Source organism: Salmo salar, chromosome 12, assembly GCF_965601325.2.
Source record: "Salmo salar chromosome 12, fSalSal1, whole genome shotgun sequence".
Taxonomy (NCBI): domain Eukaryota; kingdom Metazoa; phylum Chordata; class Actinopteri; order Salmoniformes; family Salmonidae; genus Salmo; species Salmo salar.
In genome coordinates, this window is record NC_138302.1 from 31,765,037 (window position 1) to 31,780,381 (window position 15,345).

At 42.7% G+C, this 15,345-nt stretch overlaps 1 protein-coding gene and 1 pseudogene across 2 annotated transcripts; one reads left to right on the forward strand and one right to left on the reverse strand.

The window, feature by feature from the left end:
- The first annotated feature begins 893 nt into the window (after positions 1-893).
- On the forward strand, positions 894-12,162 carry LOC106564738 (centriolar and ciliogenesis-associated protein HYSL1). The gene is made up of 12 exons (XM_014131048.3): positions 894-1,077; positions 1,529-1,631; positions 1,791-1,907; positions 2,163-2,230; positions 2,356-2,597; positions 2,758-2,813; positions 9,876-10,033; positions 10,439-10,484; positions 10,588-10,651; positions 10,754-10,835; positions 10,979-11,005; positions 11,913-12,162. The coding sequence occupies exons 2-12, from the start codon at positions 1,532-1,534 to the stop codon at positions 12,042-12,044; spliced, it is 1,092 nt and encodes a 363-aa protein (XP_013986523.3). The 5' UTR covers positions 894-1,077; positions 1,529-1,531; the 3' UTR covers positions 12,045-12,162.
- Positions 10,861-14,985, reverse strand: LOC106564739 (large ribosomal subunit protein uL4m-like; annotated as a pseudogene). The gene is made up of 9 exons (XR_014379676.1): positions 14,795-14,985; positions 14,593-14,674; positions 14,179-14,347; positions 13,986-14,039; positions 13,681-13,796; positions 13,306-13,412; positions 13,038-13,149; positions 12,885-12,958; positions 10,861-12,357 (listed from the first exon to the last, which is right to left on the reverse strand). The product of XR_014379676.1 is annotated as a large ribosomal subunit protein uL4m-like (transcript).
- Positions 14,986-15,345: the final 360 nt, after the last annotated feature.

The following is a 15,345-nucleotide window of genomic DNA, read 5'->3' on the forward strand; positions in this document are numbered from 1 at the left end:
GTATTCCAACAGTTTTTTACAAATTGTACAAAAACAAAAAACAAATCCAACCTTTTCCCAAATAGCATAGGACAAAACCTAACCTACTTCTGAACAGGTATAACATACATCATAAATGATGTTGCTGTTGCAATCATCAATGCAATATTTCTTCAACATAGAGTTTGTAAATGAGAGAGCAAAATGAATTTAAATCTGTCAGCCTGATTTGATTTTGGACATTGTGGGAACATCACGTAGGCGTCGGCCTACAATAGATAAACGTGAGTGAGATCTATTATTCAACACATATCCCCACTGATTAAATTGTCGATTTTGATTGACTTGCTTTAATGTTTCTTTTTATATAGCTATCTCATAGAGAGAAATACAGTATATAATGGCGTATTTTATGTAGGCACCAACTCTGCCATGGTTCGTGAGGAAAATTAATGGCGTTTTTGTAGGGTTTTTGAATAAACGCCTTAAATAAGGTCTGTGATAAACAGGCATAAGAAAGTTTATACGTTTTGTTCTATGAGATAATCTTCATAAACGACCATCACTTTTTGTGAATTTTGAATAACTTATGCAATAATAAAAAAAAAAGAATCATAATGGTAATGCTATTATCTCATAGAACAAAATGTATTAGAGCTCCTAATCCTGTGTTAACTTCAGAATTTATTTTGGGCGTTTTTTCCAAAACCCTATTCTTTCCCCATTCATTTTTCCATAGGGATGACTAAGGACTGCAAACTGGCGAGCACACAAACATTTCAGACAAAATCTTGTAATGGCATCATCTTCATAGGCACTGCATCATCATCATCATAGGCACAGACTGCATTGCCAGGGTATCCCCACGGTCTTCCTTCCACAAGGCGGCGATATTTCTGGACCAAGTCAAATCCACCGAAGAAAATTCAGAAAGGGCGTCGTTTTTAAAGCACGTTGTTTTTTTCGAACAACGGCTGTGTTGTTGTCTTGGTACTGAAAATACAGGCAGTAACTAGCTAGCTAGTTCAGTTCAATACTTGTGTTGCAAAACAGACGTGGCTAACGTTACGCATTTATACTAAGAAGCTCACACTATAGGTAAAACACATTTTATCAATCAATGTTAGCATTGGAAAAATGGCCTGTTGTGTTGAACTGCTGTCTTTGTTATCCTGCAAAGTTAGCTAGCTAGTTATATTATAACTTAGCTAGTTAACGTTAGCTGGCCAATGGCTCATTTAACATGTATTTGAAGCTAACGTTAGCTCCTAGATTGCATACAAAATTAGAAGCATGCATCCTTTTGGTTGATTTGGGCTAGCTAGATAAGAAAGAGATCATGAACGTTTGATTGTAGCTAGAGTTTGGTTGGTGGTTGTCTAGCCTGATGGTAGCTAACTTGTTGCTGATTTTAGTCAATCGCTTCCATCATTCTTCTCTGCTATCCATAATTGATCACGTTGCTATCTATTTAGCAATCCATCTAACTGTCCAACTACTAACGAAATACTTTTGCTTATATTACATTTACGGGACAATTATTTTTCAGGAAATGGAAAACTTGGATTTCTCAGAAGATGAAATTCAACAACAATTGGAGGCACTTGGTTACAACAACATACCAAGACACAGACTACGTGAATTCAAAAGAGGTGGGTTGATAAAATTAGCGAATATAGGTCTACATGTTGATGACCAAATGCTGACTAAACCTGAAATAACTGGGATGTTTTGTGACTTTCACTCTGCAAGTTAGCTGTCAGATTGGTGGAGAAGCAACTTTGTGTGTGTACGTGTGTGTACATATTTAGATCTAGATGAACTGATCCGACATGAAAAATCTAAGAGCCACTCATCCAGTGAATTGAACTCGACAAGATCTCAAAGCACCATCTTCAAAAGTCCTCCTGCAGTCACCAAGGTTAAAGGTAAGATCACAGTACTGTTCTCATGTCCACTGCATAATCAAATATAACTGGGCCTGGTTTCCCGAATGCATCTTAAGGCTAAGTTCATCTTAGAGCCATGGGATCCCATGTTTCCTATGGTTTTAAAGATGAACTTAGCCTTAAGATGCTTTTGGGAAAGTGGGCCCTGGTCAGTAAGTGTTGGTTGCACCGTTTGATGAGCAGTGAGGTTCCTCTTGAGTCTCAATTGAATTTCCTTGTTTTCCCCCCTAACAGTACAGGATAACACTGCAGCCTTCAGAAATGTGTTTGCCCAGGCTGGTCCATCACACCATGAAAGACGGGTACATATTCTTGTCCCAAATCATTCAGTCCCCCTTCATCCAGCAGATAAGCTAGCTGTATTGTATTTATTAAAAATAATATTAATACTAGAATGGCATGTTACTTTGTTCTGTGTTCCACCCAGGTGCTAACCTCCACATACAGCAGAGATAACATTAACTATGGTGCCAGACAGGAGTATGACTCCTACACTCAGCACTCTGTTGCCCCCAAGTACCAGCGCCCCTCAACAGCCCCTAATAGACTGGAAGTGGATCCAGACCTAACTGACCTCCAGCAGTTATCGTTTGCTGTCAGTCAGTCATCCACACCAGACCGAGACACAGGAGCGCATGGGAGACCCTTTATCAAGAGGAAAGTCCTTAGGTACGTTAAGTTTACATCAGGCGGCTTTGTAAAGACTATAATGATCACGTGTGCGACTTTGTAAAGACTATAATGATCACGTGTGTGGCTTTGTAAAGACTAATGATCACGTGTGCTATTGAGGATACTTGAATCAACCTCACTCTGTTTCTTCCTAAAGGAAACAACAAGGACAAGTTCACGTCTGCGATGAATCAACACATAGTGAAGATTCAGGTAATTCAATGTTATACATTATATTACTTATGCAAAAAGGCTTAGGAGTACTATATTTAAAATAAGGCCTGAGGGGATGTGATATGTTGGCCATTATAAACTGTGCAGTTGGGGTCCTGGATGCTGATTGGCTAAAACAGCATTCCAGCAATGTAAACTCAGCAAAAAAAGAAACGTCCCTTTTTCAGGACCCTGTCTTTCAAAGATAATTCGTAAAAATCCAAATAACTTCACAGATCTTCATTTTAACAGTTTCCCATGCTTGTTCAATGAACCATAAACAATTAATGAACATGTACCTGTGGAACGGTCGTTAAGACACTAACAGCGTACAGATGGTAGGCAATTAAGGTCACAGTTATGAAAACTTAGGACACTAAAGACGCCTTTCTACTGACTCTGAAAAACACCAAAAGAAAGATGCCCAGGGTCCCTGCTCATCTGCGTGAACGTGCCTTAGGCATGCTGCAAGGAGGCATGAGGACTGCAGATGTGACCAGGACAATAAATTGCAATGTCCGTACTGTGAGATGCCTGAGACAGCTTATCGTCCTCGCAGCGACAGACCACGTGTAACAACATCTGCACAGGATCGGTACATCCGAACATCACACCTGCGGGACAGGTACAGGATGGCAACAACAACTGCCCGAGTTACACCAGGAACGCACAATCCCTCCATCAGTGCTCAGACTGTCCGCAATAGGCTGAGAGAGGCTGGACTGAGGGCTTGTAGGCCTGTTCTAAGGCATGTCCTCAACAGACATCACCGGGGGTGACGGACGTTTTGTCTCACCAGGGGTGATGGTCGGATTCACGTTTATCGTCAAAGGAATGAGCGGGATCGATTTGGAGGTGGAGGGTCCGTCATGGTCTGGGGCGGTGTGTCACAGCATCATTGGACTGAGCTTGTTGTCATTGCAGGCAATCTCAACGCTGTGCGTTACAGGGAAGACATCCTCCTCCCTCATGTGGTACCCTTCCTGCAGGCTCATCCTGACATGACCCTCCAGCATGACAATGCCACCAGCCATACTGCTCGTTCTGTGGGTGATTTCCTGCAAGACAGGAATGTCAGTGTTCTGCCATTGCGAGGGAAGAGCTCGGATCTCAATCCCATTGAGCACGTCTGGGACCTGTTGGATCGGAGGGTGAGGGCTAGGGCCATTCCCCCCAGAAATGTCCGGGAACTTGCAGGTTCCTTGGTGGACGAGTGGGGTAACATCTCACAGCAAGAACCGCCAAATCTGGTGCAGTCCATGAGAAGGAGATACACTGCAGTACTTCATGCAGCTGGTGGCCACACCAGATACTGACTTACTTTTGATTTTGACCCCCCCCCCCCCCTTTGTTCAGGGACACATTATTCCATTTCTGTTAGTCACATGTCTGTGGAACTTGTTCAGTTTATGTCTGTTGTTGAATCTGATGTTCATACAAATATTTACACATGTTAAGTTTGCTGAAAATAAACGCAGTTGACAGTGAGAGGACGTTTCTTTTTTTGCTGAGTTTATATCATACATAAACTGGGTGGTTCAAGCCCTGAATGCTGATTGGCTGACAGCCGTGTTCTATCAGACCGTATACCACGGGTATGACAAAACAATTATTTTTACTGCTCTCATTGTGTTGGTAACCATTTTATAGTAGCAGTAAGGCACCTCGGGGATTTGTGATATATAGCCAATATACCATGCTTACAGGCTGTCCAGGCATGTTGCGTTGTGCCTAAGAACAGCACTTAGCAGTGGTGTATTGGCCATATTCCACACCTCCTCGGGCCTTATTGCTTAAATATACCACGGGTTTGACACAACTACTTGTTTACTGTTATATTTATGATGGAAACCGGTTCTTGTCATGCGTAAGAACAACCCTTATTGGTGGTATATTGGCCACAACTCCTTATTGCTTAAATATACCACGACTAAAGGCTGCTCTTATGCACGATGTGGAGTGCCTGGATACAGCCCTTAGCCATGGTGTATTGACCATATTGACCACATTGACCACAAACCCCCAAGGTATATTATTGCTATTATAAACTGGTTAACAACATAAATAGAACCGTAAACAAGTATATTGTCTGATATACACATGGCTGAAATGCTGTTTCAGCCAATCAGCACCCAGGATCCAAACTATAGGGTATATAATTGTATTTCGTTTTCAGCCTGTTGTTGGAGCCAGTTTCTATTTATTTGGTTATGCAAATATTTGTTTATTAGGTCATATTGTTCCATTTAGAATAACTTCATTTTATTTCTATATCAGGTGTGTATATATTAATTTGGTTATGTGGTCTTATGATTTGAATGAGAATAGGTCAATTACACCCTCTAGCCAGAATTAAAGTATGGGCAGGCCCGCACAGATATGTTAATTGGGTATTTTGAGACGAGAAGTAGGGCCTGCTAGTTATGGCAAATGTTTGGGTTACTGGGACCCACATACGTCTTACCTTGATCTTTTAATTTCAATGGAATATTGGAACCTCTGTTTACTTTGCACTTATCATTTTGGATTCTACATATAAAGCATTTAAAGTTTTATTCATCAAGCCATTGGATTCTTGACTTTCTATGGATTTGCGTTTCAAATCTTTCAACTGGTTTTCCCATGGCTATTTGAAAGCCACTACATTTAAGTAAAAAGTTCCACACGTTATGGATTAATCAAGACACCTGGAGCAAAGCAGCTCTGCTGACGAGCGACCGTGAGTACAATACCGGTTTAACGTGCAAGCTAAGCCTATCTTTTGTGATTGTTGGTTTGGAAATGTTTGACGCGTCTGTTTTGGAAACAAATGTTGCAAGCTATTCAACTGTGAATAGGTTCGTTAGGCGCTATTGGAAATGTACTGTTGATATTGACAAACAAAGCTTAGTGCTAGACTACCCATGGACTTTTTGGACAAGCTGTTGAGAAGGAATACATCACACAGCATTGTGGAGTTGCAGTTCCTCTGGCGACCAGCCTTCAACAGGTGGCAGTATAGAGCAACATTGAGACCACAGGGTATAATCCTCTTAGCACTACTCCTTAGCCATCTGCCTCTGCAGATCACCACACACTCCCCACAGCAGCAGCATAAGGAGACTTCTTACCCTTCGCTACCATGTATAAAATGTACGACAGTCAGTGGGATGAAGAGAGTGAGGACGGGAATAGCTCCCTAAACTCCGCTTTCTGGTCTGACGGAGAGGGGGAGGAGGAGAAGGTTGAGCAATACAAGCAGGAAGATACAGAGCCCAACAGAACCACTGAACACACACAAGAGGAGCTACCTGTCGCAGAGCCACCTGTCACGGAGCGTCCAAAGGAAACCGAACAGGAGGAGTGTAGAGGAGAAAGGGCTAAGCAGGGTGAAAAGGAAAAGATTGACGAGGAGGGTTACAGCACTCGTGATGGGAGCCCGGCGCTGAGCTTACTGACATCTGGTTATGGCACCTACAGGCCAGACTCTTCAGCTAAGAACGACCCGGAGGGAGAAGACTATAGAGACGACAGTACCATAGCTGAGTTTGACACAGAAAGCCAGGGCCTTTCTGAAATGCGATATGGCGATGAGGATGACCAGTCGCTCGCCAATTTTGATGGTGACGGTAAGGCGGATACCACTGATCTACAGAGCTGTGAGGACACCGGTTTGAGGACGAAGTTGGAAGAAAGTCAAAGCCTCTCTAATATGGCATATTGTGAAGATCATCCTCCTGTTGAATTGGAGGGCAAAGACCACACTGATGTGAACTACTGTGAAGATGACTATATATTGGCTCAGACTAGAAATGAAAAGGCAGTATTAGATGGGATATATCCTGAAGAAAGTTCTCTCACTGAGTCCAAAGACAATGAGAGGCCCACTGGAGAAGGATATAGTGAGGAAGACTCTGACAGGAAAGAAGAGAAAGGAGCAGAGGATGAGCAGGAGTGGGAGGATTTGCAGTCGCTGGCGAGCAATAAAGACATTACGTTAATTGATTCCAAGTCTACTAAGACTTATGAAGAGTGGGAGGATAACAGAAGACACAAAAGGGGTAAACTGTATACCCGGTCTATTCTCCCTATAGAAAGAAATTGTATTTTCAATAGGTAACATCCCCTTAGTCCAAGTATGTGCATAATACACTGACACCCTGTACAAGAGAACAAAGCGAAAGACCTTGCCTGAAATTTTTGCTGAAAGTCATGCCATCCATTGCAGTGGTTTCCAACCTTTTTCGGTTACTGTACCACCAACTGAATTTTGCTCTGCCCAGAGTACCCCTGAAGTACCCCTTGTTTTTTATGTTTTTTATTTCACCTTTATTTAACCAGGTAGGCCAGTTGAGAACAAGTTCTCATTTACAACTGCAACCTGGCCAAGATAAAACAAAGCAGTGCGACAATAAACAGAGTTACACATGGGATAGACAAAAGTACAGTCAATAACACAATATAAAATCTATATACAGTGTGTGCAAATGGAGTAAGGAGGTAAGGCAATAAATAGGCCATAGTAGCAAAGTAATTACAATTTAGCAAATTAACACTGGAGTGATAGATGTGCAGGTGATGATGTGCAAGTAGAAATACTGGTGTGCAAAAGAGCAAAAAAAGTAAAAAACAATATGGATGAGGTAGGTAGTTGGATGGGCTATTTACAGATGGGCTGTGTACAGCTGCAGCGATCGTTAAGCTGCTCAGATAGTTGATGCTTAAAGTTAGTGAGGGAGATATGTCTCCAACTTCAGCGATTTTTGCAATTCGTTCCAGTCATTGGCAGCAGAGAACTGGAAGGAAAGGCGGCCAAAGGAGGTGTTGGCTTTGGGGATGACCAGTGAGATATACCTGCTGGAGCGCGTGCTACGGGTGGGTGTTGTTATGGTGAGCTGAGATAATTCGGAGCTTTACCTAGCAAAGACTTATAGATGACCTGGAGCCAGTGGGTTTGGCGACGAATATGTAGTGAGGGTCAGCCGACGAGAGCATACAGGTCGCAGTGGTGGGTGGTATATGGGGCTTTGGTGACAAAACGGATGGCACTGTGATAGACTGCATCCTGTTTGCTGAGTAGAGTGTTAGAGGCTATTTTGTAAATGACATCGCCGAAGTCAAGGATCGGTAGGATAGTCAGTTTTACGAGGGTATGTTTGGCAGCGTGAGTGAAGGAGGCTTTGTTGCGAAATAGGAAGCCGATTCTAGATTTAATTTTGGATTGGAGATGCTTAATGAGTCTGGATGGAGAGTTTAGTCTAACCAGACACCTAGGTATTTGTAGTTGTCCCCATATTTTAAGTCGGAACCATCCAGAGTAGTGATGCAAGTCGGGCGGGCGGGTGCGGGCAGCGATCGGTTGAAGAGCATGCATTTAGTTTTACTAGCGTTTAAGAGCAGTTGGAGGCCACTTAAGGAGTGTTGTATGGCATTGAAGCTCGTTTGGAGGTTTGTTAACACAGTGTCCAAAGAAGGGCCAGATGTTTAGAGAATGGTGTCGTCTGCGTAGCGGTGGATCAAGGAATCACCCGCAGCAAGAGCGACATCATTGATACATACATACATGCATACATACATACATACATACATACATATACAGAGAAGAGTCATCCCGAGAATTGAACCCTGTGGCACCCCCATAGACTGCCAGAGGTCTCTCTGATTTGACACACTGAACTCTATCTGATAAGTAGTTGGTGATCCAGGCGAGGCAGTCATTTGAGAATCCAAGGCTGTTCAGTCTGCCGATAAGAATACAATGATTGACAGTCGAAAGCCTTAGCCAGGTCGATGAAGACGGCTGCACGGTACTGTCTTTTATCGATGGCGGTTATGATATCGTTTAGTACCTTGAACGTGGCTGAGGTGCACCCGTGACCAGCTCGGAAACCGGATTGCACAGCGGAGAAGGTGCGGTGGAATTAGAAATGGTCAGTGATCTGTTTAACTTGGCTTTCGAAGACTTTAGAAAGGCAGGGCAGGATGGATATAGGTCTGTAACAGGTTGGGTCTAGAGTGTCTCCCTCTTTGAAGAGGGGGATGACCGCGGCTGCTTTCCAATCTTTAGAAATCTTGGACGATACGAGAGGTTGAACAGACTAGTAATAGGGATTGCAACAATGGCGGCAAATTATTTTAGAAAGAGGGTCCAGCTTGTCTAGCCCAGCTGATTTGTACGGGTCCAGGCTCTTTCAGAACATCTGCTATCTGGATTTGGGTGAAGGAGAAGCTGGGGAGGCTTTGGCAAGTAGCTGCGGGGGGTGCGGAGCTGTTGACTGGGATTGGGGGAGCCAGGAGGAATGCAAGGCCAGCCATAGAGAAATTCTTATTGAAATTCTCGATTATCGTGGATTTATCGGTGGTGACAGTGTTTCCTAGCCTCAGTGCAGTGGGCAGCTGGGAGGAGGTGCTCTTATTCTCCATGGACTTTACAATGTCCCAGAACGTTTTGGAGTTAGAGCTACAGGATGCAAATTTCTCTTTGAAAAAGCTAGCCTTTGCTTTCCTAACTGAATGTATTGGTTCCTGACTTCCCTGAAAAGTTGCATATCGCGGGGACTATACGATGCTAGTACAGTACGCCACAGGATGTTTTTGTGCTGGTCGAGGGCAGTCAGGTCTGGAGTGAACAAAGGGCTATATCTGTTCTTAGTTCTACATTTTTTTGAATGGAGCATGCTTATTTAAGATGGTGAGGAAATTACATTTAAAGAACAACCAGGCATCCTCTACTGATGGGATGAGGTCAATATTCTTCCAGGATACCCGGTCGATTAGAAAGCCCTGCTCCTGCTTATGCATTTTAGCAATAGGCCTACGGTCTCATGAGTCTTATCAAGTACCCCCTGTGGATAGGCCAAGTACCCCAAGGGATCCTAGTACCTGGTTGGGAACCACTGATCCAGTGCATAGTACTAATCCCTATTGCAGCACTTGTATAACTAAAATGTGAGATGTACTGGACCTGTCCGGCTCAGTGATCATGCAACACCTGCCTAGCCCTTACTAGCATTGCTTATGGCCTTACACAGTGGTAACTAAGGCTAACGTGTTAATTGTGTCCCCATTATGTCTCCCTTTCAGGTGCAGTGAGTGGGCTGGGGGAGCGTCTGGGAGGGATTCATGTGTCCATGTCCACCCATCAGGAGTTGGAGCTGGAGAGTGATGAAGCAGGCAGTCTGAGTGACAGGTCGGAGTCGGACCATCTCCCAAGTACCTTCAAAGCCTACATCAGAGGCATGGTGGGTACTCTTGCCTTTTGAGAGCTAACATCGGTTTTGTTTATTAATCCCAGAAGATTAAACATGGGTACATTTACATTTGTCATTTAGCAGACGCTCTTATCCAGAGCGACTTAAGTTAGTGCCTTCATCTTAAGATTGATATGTGGTTGTCCCACTTAGCTCAGTCATAGTAACATTTTTCTCAAAGTAGCTATCAGCAAAGTCAGCTAGTAAGAGAAGTGTTAGTTCACGAAAGGGGGGGTGGTGCTGTGGGATTATTTAGGATACTCTTTGAAGAGGTAGAGTTTTAGATGTTTTCGGAATAAATAATTTATCCTCAAGTCCAGGATCTTTTTTGACAATCGTTCCAAACGTATACATGAATGTTTGTTGAAAACAAATGTTGTTTTAAATCTCTTACAGGCCAGATCTGGGAGTGAGATTGACATCAGACCCCAGCCCAAGTCGTGTAAGTACCCACACTGCTGTTACACATGTCATCGTGCTCACTGCAATCTGTCCTGTTACAATGTGCCCCAATTAAACGTAGTCACTCATGTCTGCTCTTGCAGTTATCCGCCCAGTAATGGATCATCCTCACACCAGAAATCTGAAGAAGACAGACCCAGTGGCAAAGTAAGGGGATAATTACCGAAATGTCTAAATAATCAGCCATCTTTTGAAAGATTACTGCTGTGGATCTGTGCTACATTTCATATTGTTCCCCATCTTCCAAAGGTATTTCCAGTACAAGCAGGACTGGGAAATGTTCAAGGCGCCAGGAGAGAAGGATAGGAAAGCACTGCACTGGGAAATCAGAGTATGAACACCTTCTCCATAACAAACTCAGTTGGCTTACATACTTTATTTCAAGACCACTTTTTGCATGTAGAGGACAAATCATGATTAATTGTAATGCTGCATGACCATAATGTCTGAATTAATCACTCTTTGTATTTTCAGGAACAGCTCGCGTACCAACCTTTACCAGTGAGTATGCTTCATTTATAACAATTTTATTATCTTGTAACCATCCTGTCATTCATTATTTCAGGTCAGAAATTTCCTTAAAGGGATTTCCCCCCCAAAAAGAATGTCATTAGTCCATGCCATGTTTGACACAGTCCCGCATAAATTATGCATGTCAACATTCAATATTTCAAGATAAATTGCTTTGAGTATCCTGATGCCCAAAGTGTGTATTGACACATTTCTGTGGACTGTAAGGCAAATGGACAAAGTATTCGTGTTTGATTCCTTTCTCCCCCCTAATTTAGAGAAGACAGGACAGATCTGAGTTTCTTATTCAATGTTGTTCTGAGGGCATAACCACATTTTAAGTTTGTTTAGTCAAGTAATCCAAGTTGATAGAGAATGTATAATACGGGACTCACATTAAAACCAGGGACCTGCTGCATGGCAACCCATGTTACGCTCTCTGCCACTTGGAGCAATGCACCAGGCATGCCTTTTCACTATTAATGGCTGTAAGCCCAACCCACTGATCTTTAAACACGAGAGTTAGAAAACAAAATCAGCATCATGTGTTGAACCTGGGACCTGTTGTTTTATACCCGCTAGCCAACCTGGCTCCTCTTATTTGACTCAAACCTGTCACTGGGTCGCAAGCCACGCCCACTAATCATTAACCAATCACATTCCTAAATGGCTGATTAGACATGGTTGGACAGGTGAACGCAACGACTCCACCTTTCCAGTCATTACTTCAAGGAAGGGTCCACTTTTAAAGAATTTGAAAAGGAATAAGTAAAACCACTGAGGATGCACTGAGCTGTGCTGCATTGCTCCCTGGAAACCACAGACATGGGTTTCTAGGGGGGGTAAATACCTAGCGATGACTGAAAACATTGACATCTTGTAATGTCCCCCCCCCCAGCCGAAGCCTCGAAGAGTATTTGTGCCCAACACCTACGTGGTGCCTACAGAGAAGAAACGCTCCGCCCTGAGATGGGAAATACGACATGACTTGGCCAATGGACTCCTGCCGCCAATCAACTATCGACTCTAGGCCTTATGTACTTTATGCCTTAAATAGGCTCTCTTTTAATCACCGGTTTGCACATCTTATCATTGACATTTATTTATTCACAAGTTTTTATTGAACATATTAAAAGGCATGACAAACATTTGGATCATTGAATATGTTACATGACGTTATTACTTCACCCAGTGCCTTCAAGGCAGGTCAGTGTAGGGGAGTTTGAACGGGTACAGCGGTGTGAAGCATTGGTCGTGCCAAAGCAGCTTGTTTTCCAGAAACTTCACTGCTTCCAGGGTGAGGACCAGGACCTCGTGTTTTAGCATGCTATGAATGTTCAGGCCTGTGGAAGAAAAGTTATCAGGAAACATTTTAACTTTACATTCATTTGCCCTCATCTGTGTAGTAACAGTAAATATCTTACATAGTACCATGTGAACTGTAACACAATGTTGCTCCTAGGTCAATTATACACAGTGTACGAAACATTAAGAACACCTTCCAAATATTGAGTTGCCCACCCTCTTGCCCTCAGAACAGCCTCAATTCGTTGGGGCATGGACTCTACAAGGTGTCAAGCGTTCCACAGGGATGCTGGCCATTGTTGACTCCAATGCTTCACACAGTTAAAGTCAAGCTGGCTGGATGTGCTTTGGGTGGTGGATTATTCTTGATACACACGGGAAACTGTTGAGCATGAAAAACCCAGCAGTGTAGCAGTTCTTGACATAAACAGGTGCGCCTGGCACCTACTACCATAACCTGTTCAAAGGCACTCATCTTTTGTCTTGCTCATTCACCCTCAATGGCACACATACACAATCCATGTCTCAAGACTTAAAGTCCTTTTCTAAATTAGTGTCAACTTACCTATGGCTGGAAGGACATTCACAGTCTTCAAGCTCTCAGTGGCCTGAAGGATGTTCTCAGGAAGCTCTTCGCCCCTGTAAAATATCAAAGACTCAATCCTCAGCTAGGATGTCCACAGAACTGATTTTTTTTTTGTTCACTGCTGATACTTACACATCCACTATCAAAACAGACTCCCCCCCCAATGTCGGTATCTGATGAGGTCCATGAGGTACTGTGGGTCAGGTGTGGGGATGTTCAGAGTGTCAACCACATGGAGATAATCCTGAAAAACCACACCCAACATCAATACAGTAGGAATGTAGATGGCATAATTAAAAAAACATTCATTTGAGAGGATTGATTACATGATAGAGGAAGTTTAAGATGTGAATAAACTTGTACTTGTGAAAAGTGTTTTCACAAATAAAATGGTATATACCTGGGCCAGTTTGGAGCTGAGGGCAATTTTTATCCCTTGAACACGTACTTTCATGGGCAACATGTAGTAAAAACTGGTTGGTCCTCTGGGTCCATGAGAAACACCACCTGCAAAACAGAAATTATGTAATTTATTCTAATTGTTTTAAATCCCTCCAATGACTTTGGCTCTTAGTTGGGACTGTTCCTTCTTCTGGACTGACTGATATTTAGATGACAGCTTAATCTATGTTCATTCTTAGAACTGGCATCTTAAACTAAAATGTAATACGTTTGTTTTGTCAGTGTGTGTGTTGACCTGTATGTGTCTAGTAAAATGCTGTCCTCCACTTAACATCATACTACTGACTTGGCCCATACAGACTGAGACCCTCACCTCCTCTCCATATAGGTGACCTGATGCTTCCATGTCGTGCTTTGCCACTTCCCTTCTGTCTCCAGGGTTTCTTTCCTCCACCTCTCACCTCCGATCTGACCTTAGTGTGGGCACGGCTCTAAGGGAGATTTTCAGTTTCTTATAGTAGGAGCAGGTGCATTTATTCAAATCTAGTTCAACTCAGATAAGTACAGAGCTTTGGGTATAAACCTACAGAAATATGTCTGTACTTCTCATCACCTAATTTGTATAATATGGCCACAACAGCAGTCTGAGAAAGTTGATTATTGGTTCGCTATTGCTACTTACAATTATCTTAATTTCTCTGCCAGAGTTCAACTTCATGGAGTATGTCAATCCTGGTGGCAACAAAATAATTAATGCGTCACTATTCTCACCAAACGATAACAAAGCACTGAATATGTAAGTCTCTCTGGATAAGAGCCTCTGCTAAATGACTTAAATATAAATACTATGGCTAGACATTGACAGTCTTACCTGGTAGGGACTGCAAAGACATCGGGGTGGAGGTCAACCAAACCTAACTGTTTACTGTCCCGCCTCTCCAACGTCTCCACCCATGTCTGTACTGGGCTCAGGTGTACAGGGACGGCAGCATCACACCTCAACACAGGAAAACTGGAGTCTGATGGAGGAGGGGGCCTCTCTGGAAAGAGACCACAAGTCATCAATAGCTTTCTTACATCTGACCTAGTTGGAAATTAATGTTCTGAAAATGACAGACCAACGTTGCATTCAAGAATAGGGGAATACTCTTTTTGTGTCTAGAGTCTGGACAGGGTCTTACAGTCTACATGCATCTGTATAGAACTTGCTTCTTCAAATTCACACAATCAGTTCAATGATCCATAGTGCATGATAGAAGGCAGTGAATGAAAAAGCAGACCTTACTTGCTCTTGCATGGTCCACGAGATTGGAAGGGATGAGTACATTTGAGGGTAGAGCGTTCTCTCCAGAGAAAGATGAAGCCAACTAAAAAAAGGACATCTGACAATGAAATTGTATATGTGCCAGTAATTTCAGCCACTACATCTTTATATATCAATAAAGTGACAGCTAGCTAAGTTAGCATTAGCCTAGCTTAACGCTCACCCTTTTAGAAATGCCTCGACCACACACTGTAACTGATATACGAAACATTTCTGTATAGATAATTAAGCCAACTAAATACGTGCGATTTCTCCAAAACAGTCTTTAAAGAGATCATATTTTGAAACAAACATGCATTTTCTAGATATTTCCGTTTCCAAATAAGAAAGGTCGTGCGACAGTGCTGGTGTGTTGTCGCATACTGATGACGTTTATGTTGCGTAAAGGCAAGTGTCATAAGACTGCCACCTAGCGGTGCGGAGGTGAACATCTCTAATAGATGCTATAATTGTTTTTTCTAACAAATATTTATACAAAAATAGCAGTTGAGTTAAATTCTTTTGAATTCTCAGCTTGAAATATTTAATTTGCCAAACGTTATTTCAATGTTCAAAAGTAAGGGAAATAAGCATTGCTTGCTGTTTGGGGTTTTAGGCTGGGTTTCTGTACAGCACTTTGTAACATCAGCTGACATCAGCTTTATAAATACATTTTATTGATAAGGTCTACTGTCAGAATTGGGTCAGAATAATGAAGCCTAGGCTAATGAATTT

Excerpts from the sequence above, each read along its gene's own strand:
- LOC106564738 (XM_014131048.3), top strand. The coding sequence starts at position 1,532 with ATGGAAAACTTGGATTTCTCAGAAGATGAAATTCAACAACAATTGGAG. Across the intron at positions 10,034-10,438 it reads AAGCCTACATCAGAGGCATG|GCCAGATCTGGGAGTGAGAT; the intron begins GTGGGTACTCTT and ends AATCTCTTACAG. Across the intron at positions 11,006-11,912 it reads TCGCGTACCAACCTTTACCA|CCGAAGCCTCGAAGAGTATT; the intron begins GTGAGTATGCTT and ends CCCCCCCCCCAG.